Source organism: Artemia franciscana, chromosome 12, assembly GCF_032884065.1.
Source record: "Artemia franciscana chromosome 12, ASM3288406v1, whole genome shotgun sequence".
NCBI classification, from domain to species: Eukaryota; Metazoa; Arthropoda; class Branchiopoda; order Anostraca; family Artemiidae; genus Artemia; species Artemia franciscana.
In genome coordinates this window covers 40537375-40551431 of record NC_088874.1, presented here as the reverse complement: position 1 = coordinate 40551431, position 14057 = coordinate 40537375, and the positions used below count along the sequence as shown (strand labels likewise).

Below are 14057 nucleotides of genomic sequence, written 5' to 3'. Positions count from 1 at the left end.
TTTGATTGAATATTATCAATAGTTAGGTTATTATACTTTCCTTATTGACAAGGATCGTTATTTAGTTACAATTCATTACTCTGAAGAATTTGAATTTTTTTTTGTTGCTCCAACAAAATCATATAGAAAAATGTTTGTGAAAAACTCAAAGGGGTCACTCAGTCACAAATTAGAATTTTTATTTTCCTTATTAATGGTCAAAATCTGTTGGCAGGCAGCCAAAAATGGGGCAACACGCATTTTTTCCCATGGTTTATCCCTATTCTGCTCTCTTTCCTTTGGTTTCTTTATAGTTACTTTATAGTCCCAAAACTTCCAGGGGGGCTATTACCCCTTACCCCCCTCCCCCTGCAGGATCCCATGATTTTGTTCAGCAAAGTCGAAATATCTAATAACTATGTCTTCGAGGACAACTTAATCCCCCACAGTCCCCGGGGGAAGGGCTGCAAGTTATGAACTTTGCCCATTGTTTAAAAATATTATTGGTTATTGGGAAGTATACAGACGTTTTCAAGGGGATTTTTTTGGTGGGGGATCGGAGGGAGGATCTTTCCGTGGAGGGATTTTTCACGGAAGAAGAGATTTTTCATGAAGAGGGCGCTGGATTTCCCGGTATTATTTAAAAAACAATTGGAAATTAAAGAAAAAACAAGTTTTTTCAACTGAAAGCAAGGATTAACATTAGAACTTAATATGTACGGAAATTGTTAAGTATATGAGGGGGTTTGTCTCCTCGCCAATGCCTAGCCCATACAACTGGTGCCATATGAATGGATAAATATGTCTTAAAACGAATATGTCTTAAAAATTTGAATATGCAAATTAAACTCAAAATGAGCAAACGATCTTTTACTATTAAAGAATAAATAAAACCGAAAACAAGCAGAAAATAATTTTTTCATGGAGGAATTTTTTATGAGGAATAGAATTTCCATGAAGGGGACACAGGATTTTCTAGCGTTTTTAAAAAAGAAATGACAAAATTTTTTTCAACTGGAAGTAAGGAGCACCATTAAAACTTAAAACGAACAGAAATTATGATGTATACAAGAAGTTTCATCTCCTCCTCAATACCTCGCTCTTTACGCTAAATTATTTTTAGTAATTTTAGCTATTTATTCGACGGCCTTTGTGATCCAACACAATTGGGACAAACTTTAAGCTTTAGTGTAAAGAGCAAGGTATTGACAAGGGGCGAAACCCTTCATATGCGCAAAAAATATATACAAATATAGAAGTTTATTACGTAAGTTAATTCGTAAGTTATGTATATTTATTTTATATGTATATGTATAGTTTTTATGTATATTTAGTATATTTTTATGTATATTTATATTTGTAAGAAAATTTAAAAGTTTTAGCTGCCTTTTTTAAGTAACCTAAAATTAGAGGGCAACTAGACCCTCTTCCACCGCCCCTTCTTTTTATCAAAATTATAAGGTCAAAACTATGAGAAAGCCATTTAGCCAAAAAAATTAATAAGCAAATACTTATGTGCGGTGAGCCAAAATCAAAACATGAAATAATTCAAAAACTTTCGAAATTAAACAAAACAACAAGTTTTTTAACTAAAAGTGAGGAGTGACGTTAAAACTTAAAATAAACACAAATTATTCCGTATATGAAAGGGACTGTCCCCTCCTCAATGCCATGCTCTTTACGCTAAAGTTATTCATTGTTTAAAAAGTAGAGTTGTGAGAAAGAGTCAAACTTTAGCGTAGTTTGAGCGGGGCGTTGACGAGGGGACAGCCCCTTTCGTATACACAATAATTTCTGTTCATTTTAAGTTTTTATTCTCGCTCCTTATTTTCAGTTAAAAAAGACTTGTTTTTTGTATTTAATAATATAGATTTTAAGGAAATATATTTGGAACCTTAATTTTATAGACGTGTGCACGTAACAGGACAGACACTAGGGCATTTACGTGGCAACTTCGACTATGAACCTTCCGATGGCGCTGATAAAGAGCCTTATTTAAAAGAGAGAAATATTCAGACTTATCTGATAATAGCCGACCCTCAAACTGATAAATTTATAAAGGTAATTCTTTATTTTTTATTCACTGTTTTGGACATGTTTCTTAGTCCAGCAGACAAAATTTGTTTGACTGTTCGGACCGCTTGTTTTATGCTTTGAGGAATGTGCGTTTTGCTGCGTAAGTCCTACTTACAACAGAACGACTGATTAACTTATCTAATTTCTGTTTTGTTTCATTCTTTTATTTATTTTTATCAAAGCACACATCTGAAAGTGAGCCCCTTTTATGCAGCCCATTCCTTCCCTAGGAAAACTTTTCGATGCTTACTTAGAGAAAGTAACAAAATTCCCATTAAAAGTGAAATGTATTTACTTTCTTTCTTCTTCATAGTCAACCCTATGGTACTGACTAAATAAATAACCATGCGTCCCCTCCAGCTATGAACTAAAATAAGATTTTTTCTAAGGAAAATTTAAGAGTGAAATTTAAATTAAAACAATGACATGCTAATCTAAACGGAGGAGTGACTATCAACCAATCTCCTCAGTCCCCTCGTGACTTTCAAACTGTTGCATGTCCTTTACTGAAAACAATACTTTTTAGTCTGACAAAAACTTACTGAAACAATATAATACAGGATTAACAAAAAAACACTTCTATTTTTCTTCCTTGATAAATATTCAATTTATCATTTGAGCGTTTTTTGTAGTATAGCAGGTTTTCAGTAAAGCAATAGTACAAGAATCAGAGCTGGTGTTTAATTTGTACAAGAGTTGGTCTTTTGGCGCTTCTGAGTTTCTTAATCATAAAAATAGAACTGTTTCTCACAATTGGTAGACATGCTATATCTTTTTAAGATTGGTTATGCAAAGAAATACAACCTATATCATTGGAGGAACCGCAGAATTTGTGGTTTAGCTTGAATAATATTCTTGTTGAGAGTATTTTAGACTACAACTTGTATAACCAGCTGTCTATTGAAATTGTGCTATTTACCGATTGTCTTTCAAAACATTTGATCTGGCAATCTTGACTGATAAATATATATGTGAATAAACAGGCTCTTTTATTCTCGAGTTTTTGTAATAGAAAAATACGAAATTGTATTATTATACAAGAGCCCCCTTCTCAACACTTCACTCTTTACGCTAAAGTGTTAATTTTGTCGAATTTTGTTGAATTCTTTAAAAAATGACTCCCGAAACACGTGATTCGTATAACTAGAAAAGTAAGTAACCGTTTTAAAAGACCCAAAAAACTTTAGCGCGAAGAGCAAGTTGTTGAGGAGGGAGCGACCCACTCATATATGTAATTACTTCTGTTCGTTAAATTTTAAATGTTGTTCCTTACTTTCAGCTGAAAAAAATTGTTTATTTTATTCTAATAAAGGAACCACACCGTTCCTGGCAGTAAAATTATCTTATGAACATAACTTTCCTGTCCTGTTTATTTATTTTAGCCGATAAAAGGATGTAGATAGCAGTAGTGCCAATTCGTGCAAATTAGGGGGGGGGCGTACTTGATTTTCATAATGTAGGGTGATGGGTACTTTTTTTTAAAATAATAGTGCAAACATAGCCATTTTTCAATGAATATGTCAATAAAAGGTTTTTTTTCAAAAATTGGGGGGGGGTCTTTAGTGGTGATCACTCCCATGAGGTGTAATCCTCCTATTGATTCCCATGTTAAATGATTTAATTTTTTGAATTAAACTATGGATCGTTGGAAAAGAAGCGTTTAAAACATTTGAATTACACCTTTCTTTGAATGAAGAAATGGACAATAGAATAATTCGTTTATTTGTACAATAACAGAAAGTCCCTGGGCTCCAATAGATGTTTGAGCTTTTTTTTCAAATTCTAAAAACATGGTACAGTATCAAGGGTGAGATTATTTGAAACAGTTTTTCAAAAATATGCTGTATAAGCCACAAAGCAATGATTTTTCTCCATTTGAAATTCAACTTTGTATTTTACTTCCAGCATAAAACCTTCTGTTTCTAAATTAATTTTTGTTCAGATTTTAGCCTTTAAAAATACACACAATAACGGCAATAAGTTTTATAAAAAGATCTTTGACCGATTTAGGCGAAAAAAAAACTAAGGAAGCCGACTTTAGTTTTTGTAAAAAATAAGGGCACCAAATATAATTTTTACTTCGCATCTCTTAAACTTTCCTTAAAAAAAAGAAAAGCGATTTTTTGACATAAATACTCCATCCAGTATATAATTCTTTGCACCTAGGGGGATTTGTAGATAAAAATTTAATTGTAAGGATTTAGGATGTGTAGTTAATATAATTACAGAAATTCTTTTATTATTATTGTAATTTTTCTGTCGCAATGTCATTAAACTTACCATAAGAAAGCATACTTTCATTATTTTTGTTGCTATGAATTTAACATCTGTAGAGAACTGATCATCAGAAATGAAAGTTACACCATTGGCGGTGGAAAACCGCATACTTGGTATATTGAACATCAATAAAAACCGTTTTTGGCATGAAAGCATTAAAGTCAAGGCCGTGTTCAAGGGAGGGGGAAGGGGGTTTGAATCCCCCCCCGATTTTTTTGTATAGAAATCGGTTTACCAGGGGTACAACAAAGGATAAGATAGCGAATTAGAATACTCGAAGTCCTTTAACTACGTGGTTAAGAACTTCGTGGTTATGTAGTTAACAAATGGGATAAAAGCGCAACAGCTGTAAATTGAATCTGTAAACATCTCTCTGCGTTCTTGGAGTTGCCTACTAGTTCCAGTGTCTCCCCCCTAGATTTTGGTCCTCTCTATAGTTTGAAAAATATCTTTTTTGGAATGTTTTTATTGAAAGCACAAATAAACCTGTCCCCTTAGACGTTGAAAATATATTATGCTCCCCTCCCTAAATTTTTGCGAATTATGTAGGGTGTAAAATTAGAACAAAAGTAAGCTTTCTTTAGCGTAAAGAGTGAGGGATTAGGAGAGGGCAGTTACACTCAAACATAGAATAGTTTCCGTATAAGTTTACATTTTTATATCACTCTTTAGTGTCATTTGATTTTTTTTTTCATTTGCCCTTGTTTTTCAAATAATGAACAGGCACATCCAGGATAGGGTTGAGCAACCACCCCTATAAACCCTCGTAAATTGTATATACCAATACTTGAAAATTGGCAGGTAGTGTTTCAGATATGTAGGGTGAAAATTTATTTGGAGTTTAGCACGATTTCTCCGGCACTTAATTTCTTAGAACTAAATTAGAACAAAAGTAAGCTTTAGCGTAAAGAGTGAGGGATTAGGAGAGGGCAGTTACACTCAAACATAGAATAGTTTCCGTATAAGTTTAAATTTTTATATCACTCTTTAGTGTCATTTGATTTTTTTTCATTTGCCCTTGTTTTTCAAATAATGCACAGCCACATCCAGGATATGGGTTGAGCATATAAACCCTCGTAAATTGTATATACCAATACTTGAAAATTGGCAGGTAGTGTTTTAGATATGTAGGGTGAAAATTTATTTGGAGTTTAGCACAATTTCTCCGGCACTTAATTTCTTATACTAGGTGACATGTGACTAAAGGGATTAAATGCATTTGAGATAAGCAAATGGCAGGTTAGCAAGGATAAATTTTAAATTTGATACGATTCGCAAAGAAAAGAACAATGTTGCTGAAGGTTATCCATTTTTTTTAATAGAGCAAACATTCCAGGCTGACAACTCTTGCTGGGTAAATTTAACTTTCAGTAATTTTTAATGATTGGAATTTCCATACAAAGTCGATTTTTTGAATATATTGTTATCAAAACTTTTTAAATTTCTTGTTACTGTAAGCACGAGTAGCTCTTTACATCTTGCTCGTGTCCACAGAGCTGCTTGATATATGTAAAAAAAAAAAAAACATAAAACCAAATGTTTCTATTTACATGTCGATAAAAACGAGCTCCTGGTACTACCTGCCTACCCTCCTGGAAAACTCAATGATGATGCTCAATTTACCCCTCTACTTTACTCCTTCACATTTGTATTACAAACAAAAGATTTATGTGAGATAACGTCGCTGTTACGCCTAAAGGTCGTAACTGACATTTTTGGCGAAACTGAGTTAATCTGTACTTTAGACTCCTAGGATATTGTGCTACAAGTTTGCGACCACAGGGAGACGCAACGTCCACTTGTTGGCGAAATGGCCAACCCCACCCTGGACGCATCTGCAAAACGCTGCTACGCCTAAAGGTCGTAACTGAGTTTCATCGGTTATTTGCCAGTTACGCAATTACGAAATCTGGAAGTTGGGAAATACAAAATCATATTTCGGAAGATTACTGGGCTAAACCTGGCCAGACAACGTATCTGGAGGTAAGAGGCTTCCACATTTTCAAACAGAACTCTCTTTCAGGCGGCAGAATCCCAAAGAAGACTGCACTTTCAGAGGAAGAGCTTCGGAGGCTCATATAAGATGACAATGACGAAGATTTGTCATCTGATTCAGATGGTCATCCCAAAGACAAGGATTGGGTGCCAGACAAGGATGGCTCAAGCTCGGACAGTGACGGGGAAACTCCCAATCAGGAAAGTTTTATTGAAGCAGACATTAGCGCTCCTGATCCAACTTTTCCAGAAGCGACTGCCACAGAACTGGATGTTGTTGATGATCAGGCATCAGTTGAAAGGAGGAACACAGAAGAACATCCCAAAAGAAAGAAAGGTTGCAAATACAAACTCGAGTGCAAATCTATTGATCAAGATGCTCGAAAAGCTATATTCGAAAGCTTCTGGCTGCTAGGCAAGGAGTTAGGCTCCATGGAGTCACAGAGACAGTTCGTTTCGAAGTGTGTGACGAAGAAGTCAGTTGGTCGGAGAACAACAAATGCCAGCAGTTCACGGCGGCAAAACTCACTCTGTTACACATTAGAATTGAATAGTACTTGTAAAAAAGGTTGCAAGAAGTTTTTCTTGGCAACTCTGGGGCTTGGTGAAAAGTTTGTTGCTGGATGTGTCAAGAGCAAAACCAATACTGGAACCGCCGGCAGAGATAGAAGAAACGTGTCGAGTCCAAAGAATCTAGTCTCTAAGAGACTAACGGATGATCAGTTACTTTACGCCAGAGATCACATTAGCAGTTTTCCTGCAGTTGAGTCGCACAATTGTCGGGCAACTTCTACGAGTCTCTATCTAAGCTCTGAACTTAACCTGTCCAAAATGTATAAATTATACACTGAAACCTGCTTGAGCAGCCGACGAGTACCTGTGTGTAAAAGTATCTACAGAAAAATTTTCAAATCCTTGAACTTATCTTTCCACACTCCCTGAAAGGATCAATGCCATACATGCACCCGATACTACTTAATTACTGAAGGAGAAAAAGAGAATGAGGCTGAGTCATTTCAGCAGCACCAGTCAAGAGCAAAGCGTGCTCGCGAAGTTAAAAATGCGATAAAAGATGGTATTCTGCACAGTGAGGGACTGGAGAGCGCTATGTTGCTGAATATGGACTTACAAAGAGTCCTTGAAACTCCCAAAGCAGAGACCAGTCCTATCTTTTACAAAAGAAAACTAGCAGTTTATAACATGACGAGTTTTAACTTGGTAACCAAAGAGGCTCACTGCAACCTTTGGGACCAGACAAAAGGGCAAAGAGGTGCCAATGAGGTCGCTACGCTGATGTATAAAATTCTGAAAGAGAATACGAGCTACAGGAAATTCTATATTGTTACTGATGGCTGCTGTGGGTAGTTCAAAACCAGTTTGTAGCCTCCATGTTTTTATATGCTGTTCAGACACTGCATCACGTCAAAGAAATAAATCATATATTTCTTGAAAGTGAACAATCTCAGCAGGAAGAGGACAGCATGCACTCATGCATCGATAAAGCAGCCAAACTCTTACCTGTGTTTTCTATAGAAAACTGGAGAACCGTCTGCCTAATAGCCAGAACCAACCCTGAGCCATATAAAGTGCATGTGATCGATGATTACAGTTTTTGGCTGGACTTCAAAAACTGCTGGCATTATTTTGAGAAACAGAAAATGGGCCTACGGGGCCGGTGGGGAAAGTCTGCAAGTGAAATGGAATTTGATAAAATGGCTCAACTACTCGATTGAGCGGCCAACCGAGATCCATTTCAGGTACGACTACGACTCTAACTTTTCAGTCATAAAAGTGAACGAATCGCGACGTAGAATTACACCCAACAAAAACTCCTTGGAGCTCGTCAGTGCATACAAGGGACCGATTCCTCTTCCTCCAGCGAAATACAAAGATCTGATGGACTTATGCCATACTCTTGTAATCCCCAGGACTTTCCACGAGTACTACGCTGCTCTTCCTTCATCGGAATCAACCAGGGACGCCTTGGATGAGTCAGACGTCGAAGAAGAGGATCCAGAAGATCTTTAAGTGCGTATCCGTTCTAATTTGAGTTCCTTGTATTCCTTTAGCTGAATAACAAAAATAAACTTGAATCCTGTTGCACTTTATATGTTTGTATTAAAACTCTTATCTGACACCAGGCTAAAATTTCTGTTACAAGTAGATGTCGTATCTGCCTTGTAGGCCAATCGGTTTAACTTAGCAAAAACCTCTGTTAACCAGCGGAAAGCCCATATTTTACATACTCAGAGTTTGACTGAACATTACATTTCCCTGCTGATTCTCCTTTTCGAACAGCTTAGCAAACAGTTTTTGTCGAATATATCAGAAGTGTGAAAATGTAAGTTACGATACGACCTTTAGGCGTAACAGCGACAAGAAGAGAGTTATTACCTCGCAGCAGTTATACCCCACTGATGGGCTTAGCCTGGGCTTAACCCCACTGATGGGAGGTTAGAGAATAATTTAGACATCCCCTCCCAGGCCTTCTCTGAATTTGCCTGAAAGCTGAGGTAAAACTTCAAAATTTGGTGTAAAAACACAATTTAAGAGACATCGGGACTCCTCTCCCCATCAATGCGGCAACCCACCGACCCTCCTTTATAATCGCTGATGTGAAATTATACATCACTTATAAATTGAATCTACTTGGTTAAATGGAGTTTTAAAATAAACCCTTTTTATTTAAATGGACTACTTGACTTTTTAGGAACGAAAATGCCAACGTTCGGTATTCGTACCACTGAAACTAGGAGGCTCAATATATAGTTTTGAATAATTTTAAATCAATTGGCTAACTCAAAATTTTCAGTCGACATCAATTTTCCCCTGTTTAGGTGAAAACTGTAGGTTGGAGCCACAATATGTCGGAAAATACCACTTTGCCGTGGCGGGATCTCTTTAGCTACAAGTCTTAGATACGTGACTGACACAACTGGAATGAATCCTCTCTCTGTGGGGGATTTGGGGGGGGGGGTGTTAATTCAGAAAATTAGAAAAATCGAGGTATTTTGAACTTAAGAACGGGTAACCGGATCTTAATAATATTTGATATTTTGAGGGAAATCATGTCTCAGAGCTCCTATTTTAAATCCTGTTGGGAGGACATTAGGGGGAGTTTGAGGGAAAAACCAGAAATCTTGGAAGAGGCTTAGAGTGGAGAAATCGGGATGAAACTTGTTGGGTAGAATAGAAAAATGTCGTAGATACGTTATTGACGTAACCGGATTGGATCCGCTACCTTTGGAGGTGTTAGGGGGGTCCAGTGCTTTGACGAGTTCAGTGCTTCTGGACGTGCTAAGACGATGGAAATTGGAAGGCGTGTCAGGGACCTGAACAAATTGACTTGATCAAGTCGTTTTACCTGATTCGACCATCTGGGGCCTGAAGGGAGAGGAAAAATAAAAAAAAATTAGGTGTTTTTAACTTACGAGTGGATGATCGGATTTTAATGAATGTTTATATTTAGAAGGGCCTCGTGTCTCAAAGCTCTTATTTTCAATTCCGACTGGCCTTAAGTCTCTGATTTTCCTTTTAAATCAATCTATTGATTCTTAGAATTTTGCTAGAGCTCATGCCATATGAGCTCTTGTTTTTTTTCCGACCCCGTCACGAGTGTCGTATGAGCTCTTAGTCTTGTTCTATTTAATTTCTGAACGTTTTTTAAATAATTCTGGTTTTGATTCTAGTTTACCGTAAATAAATAAGTACACCCAAATTTTAATTAGCTCTACTTTTTTTGGCTAAATGGCTTTCTCAAAATTTTGATTGAACAATTTTGAGTAAAAAAGGGGCGGGGGAAAGGCCTAGTTACCCTCCGATTTTGTTTTGGCTCCTTAAAAAGGCCACTAGGACTTTTAACTTTATTTTTGAACATTTTTATTAGCAATAAATATACGTCATTTACAAATTGACTTACGCAACGAACTTCTATATTCGTATATTTATATTATGCTTATGGGAAAGGGGTTCGTCCCCTTGTCAATACCTCGCTCTTTACGCTAAAGTTGAAATTTAGCTCCAATTTTTCCATAACGATCCCTGAACCACAAACGCCGTTTTTTAGAATAAATGGCTCTTTGGAATTCTTAAGAATACTTTATCGTAAATTAACGAGGTATTGAGGAGGGGTCGAACCCCTCATATCCGTAATGATTTTTCTTTGTTTTAAGTTCTAATGTTGCTCCTTATTTTCAATTGAAAAAAGTTTTTTTTATTTAATTTTTGAATGTTTTTGATTTAATGAAGATTTTATCTTGGCTCACCGTACATGAATAGTTAAAACAAAATTAGCTTATTAATTTTACTCTTTGGCTAAATGGCTTTCTCAAAATTTTTGATCGGACAATTTTGAGAAAAAATGGGCAGGGAAGGGACCCTAGTTGCCCTCCATTTTTTGTTTACTTAAAAAGGCTACTAACTTTTAATTTTATTTACGAACGTTTTTATTAGTAATAAATACGTAACTTATAAATTAACTGATTTAATGAACTTCTATAGTAAAAAGTTGTTAACTTTTGCTGTTTCTAAATTTCACTTTAGCAGCAGTAAATCTTCAATACTTCAAAATCTATTATAAGACCAACAACTCTCAGAGTAATGGTTGCGTCAATGAAGGTATTGCGTAAAAGAATAAAAGCTACTAAATTTTTATTGTGTTAGTTCTAAGATTGCAACTTTAACTTCAAAGAAAGGTAATGCGTAAATTTTTTTAAAAATTACTAAAAGGAAATGTATCAAATTCATTAGAAGATAGTACTCGTAGAACTCGATATAAAGGCAATATCTTTTGTATAACTTAGTTTTTGTAATTTTGTAAGCTTCATATGTAAGGACAAGGGCAATGTAAGGTCACTAAAAGGGCAAGGTACTAATATCACTGGATTCTTTTTCTTAGATCTATCCATTCACCGAGGCTGAATTACCTACACCTTTTCTGAGAGAAGGATGTAAATTTCCCAAAAAATTGGAATACTCTGCCTTTTCAACGATTTTCAGCGCCTTTTCAACGTTATTCTCTAATAGATAACTTCAAAGACCACGCTACCTTTCCATGACGAAAATATCAAAGACCTTTCCATGACGAAAATATAACAGTTCAAAATAGGGATAAAACCTTTTAATCGACAGTGAAACAAATAAAAAATTTTAACTGAATATTTTGGACACTATAAGTGTTCGAAATATTCAGTTAAAATTTCATATTTGTTTCGCTGTCGATTAAAAGATTTCATCCCTATTTTGAACTGTTATACTTTCGTCATTTTGCAATTAAAAAAAAAATTATATGCCAAATTTCAAAATTATATTTCGTTAGATGGATGGATCTTTATCTCAGCTATGGAATGATAGCAAAACTTTGTTCTTCACTGATGTGTTGAAACTGTGGGAGAGCAGAAATTTAAATATACCAAAACTTTCACATGGAACATAAGTCTTAAATGTCTTTTGCTTAACTTATTCTTTTGCATAGCCTTAAATGCACATTCAAATACTGGAAGTATTTTTTAACTATTTTAATGGGAATTCAACATGCTAGATTGACATATTGTGATTATTTGACATGCTTCGCGTTTTAATGCCTTGCAACTGCAAAATAACCCCTTTCACTTGTGTTAATGGTAATTACCCTCTTGCTGTTGCTATAGTTTAATGTACTTGTCTGTGAGCCATTACACACTTGAGAATTTGGACCTACAGATTACGGGGTTGAAACAACTGAGGCGCTTGGGATATAGATAGAATTCGGGCTCTATATTTGCAAATTAGGGGTGGGGGTTTAACTATAGTCGGACTCCATGCAAAATGTAACCTAACCTGACCAAAATGCCAACTAAATATTTACCAACAGCAATAAACCGGTTATTAACTGAGTTTATAGATCTGAATTTTTGAGTGTGTACTGGCTAATAGATAAGTGACCATTTTAATCTAGTAACAGTAAACCTAACTCTTTTAATTATAGTAAAAGCTAATTACCCTTTTGCTGTTGCTGCATTTTAATCTAGCAACAGCAAACCTCATCCCTTTTACATATGGTAAAAGTTAATTACACTTTTGCTGTTGCTGCATTTTAATCTAGTAACAACAAACCTCATCCCTTTTACATATGGTAAAAATTAATTACCCTTTTGCTGTTGCTGCATTTTAATGAAGCAACAATAAACTTCATCCCTTTTACATATGGTAAAAGTTAAATACCATTTTGTTCTTGCTGTATTTTAATCTAGCAACAGCAAACCTCATCCCTTTTACATATGTTTAAAGTTAATTACCCTTTTGCTGTTGCTACATTTCATTCTAGCAACAGCGAACCTCATCCCTTTTACATATGGTAAAAATTAATTACCCTTTTGCTGTTGCTGCATTTTAATCTAGCAACAACAAACCTCATCCATTTTACATATGGTGAAAATTAATTACCCTCTTGCTGTTGCATATACCAACAGCGCACCTTGAATATTTTGCAATTGATTGTAAATTCAATAACACCCAAAATATGTATTGACTACGTCAAGAGGGACATTGTGCAATAAAATCAAAGCTACTAAATTTTTATTGTTAGCTTTAAGATTGCAAATTCTTAACTTCAAAGATGATTCATAGTTCTAAAGCGATATGCTTTCTATCGAAAAGTATGTTAGCAACAAGAATGTGTGTGTATTCTATAGTCAATTCTGTCATATGCTGATACAGATTCATTTCGGTCAAATTTTGGATTTTTTTTATTGAATCTTTTAATCGAAGGTAGAACCCCATTTGCCCATTAAAAAAACTGAAAATTAAAATTTTTTAAAAAGTTGCCTATTAAAAAAAAAAGATAAAAAAGTAAATTTAATTGAAAAAGTAAGAAGGGTAAAAATCAAGATGTTTGTCTAAGAGGAAATACACATATAGTGCACTTCCTCACTCCTGAGTACATGCATGATATTTTCCGAGTTTGTAGATTCTGCTCTTTTAGTTTCATGGATTGGGTCTTCTAGACGCGCTATCTTACTTTGAAATTCCAATCATGGACTTTGCATTGCATATAACTCTCTATTTTTTTGCAATAATCTAAAAGCCAAATTGATATTATTTCCACGATTCCTTTTTCAACGTTTTCTAATTTTTCTTCTACTAATCTTTTACTAAATCTGATCACTTTTTATTTCTATGTCACGATACCCAAGGGAGGTATTCTATTGGTTGATGTTTCTGTTTTGTTGGAGACCTGATTCTTTCTAATTAAATCCTGTCAAACAATCCTGTTTAGCTCTTTTGATTTTTAGGAGGTGCTAGAGGCTCCACCGACTATCACACTTCTAACAACCGAGCTTGAAAAAAGAATTTCCAATGATTTTGAAAAAGGAGACTGTGATGAGTCGGAGGGATATTCAGACGACAGCAGTGAGTCAGGATTTGAAGAAGAAAAGGAGCTAACAGAAAAACGGCTCAGAAAGCATTACAGAGTATTCCCTCTGGAATACATTCAGGGTGAAACAGAATTCAAAGACATCGACACTTTTGGAACGGATTCAATTTCAATAGGTTACGACAGCAGTCTTCAGCTTTCGGTAATTTTTATGAGTGCCTATATCTTTATTAATTTTTTTCAACAAAGTATTTACAATATACATAGCAATATAACGGTCTTCTAGGCTGGCCTAGAGCGTGACTCCACGCTGTTCAAAGGAGCAGTCCGGTATATATTGATAAAACAAATACACCCTTAACTAAATTTGTTTTCA

General features: G+C 35.3%; 1 protein-coding gene across 1 annotated transcript in view; it reads left to right on the top strand.

The window, feature by feature from the left end:
• The window catches only part of LOC136034127 (adenylate cyclase type 2-like), a 143785-nt gene that overhangs the window by 68771 nt on the left and 60957 nt on the right, over positions 1 to 14057 (top strand). Inside the window, exons 10-11 of the mRNA XM_065715287.1 lie at positions 1887 to 2040; positions 13599 to 13883. Coding sequence (XP_065571359.1) covers positions 1887 to 2040; positions 13599 to 13883 — 439 coding nt within the window. The remainder of the gene's footprint in view (positions 1 to 1886; positions 2041 to 13598; positions 13884 to 14057) is intronic.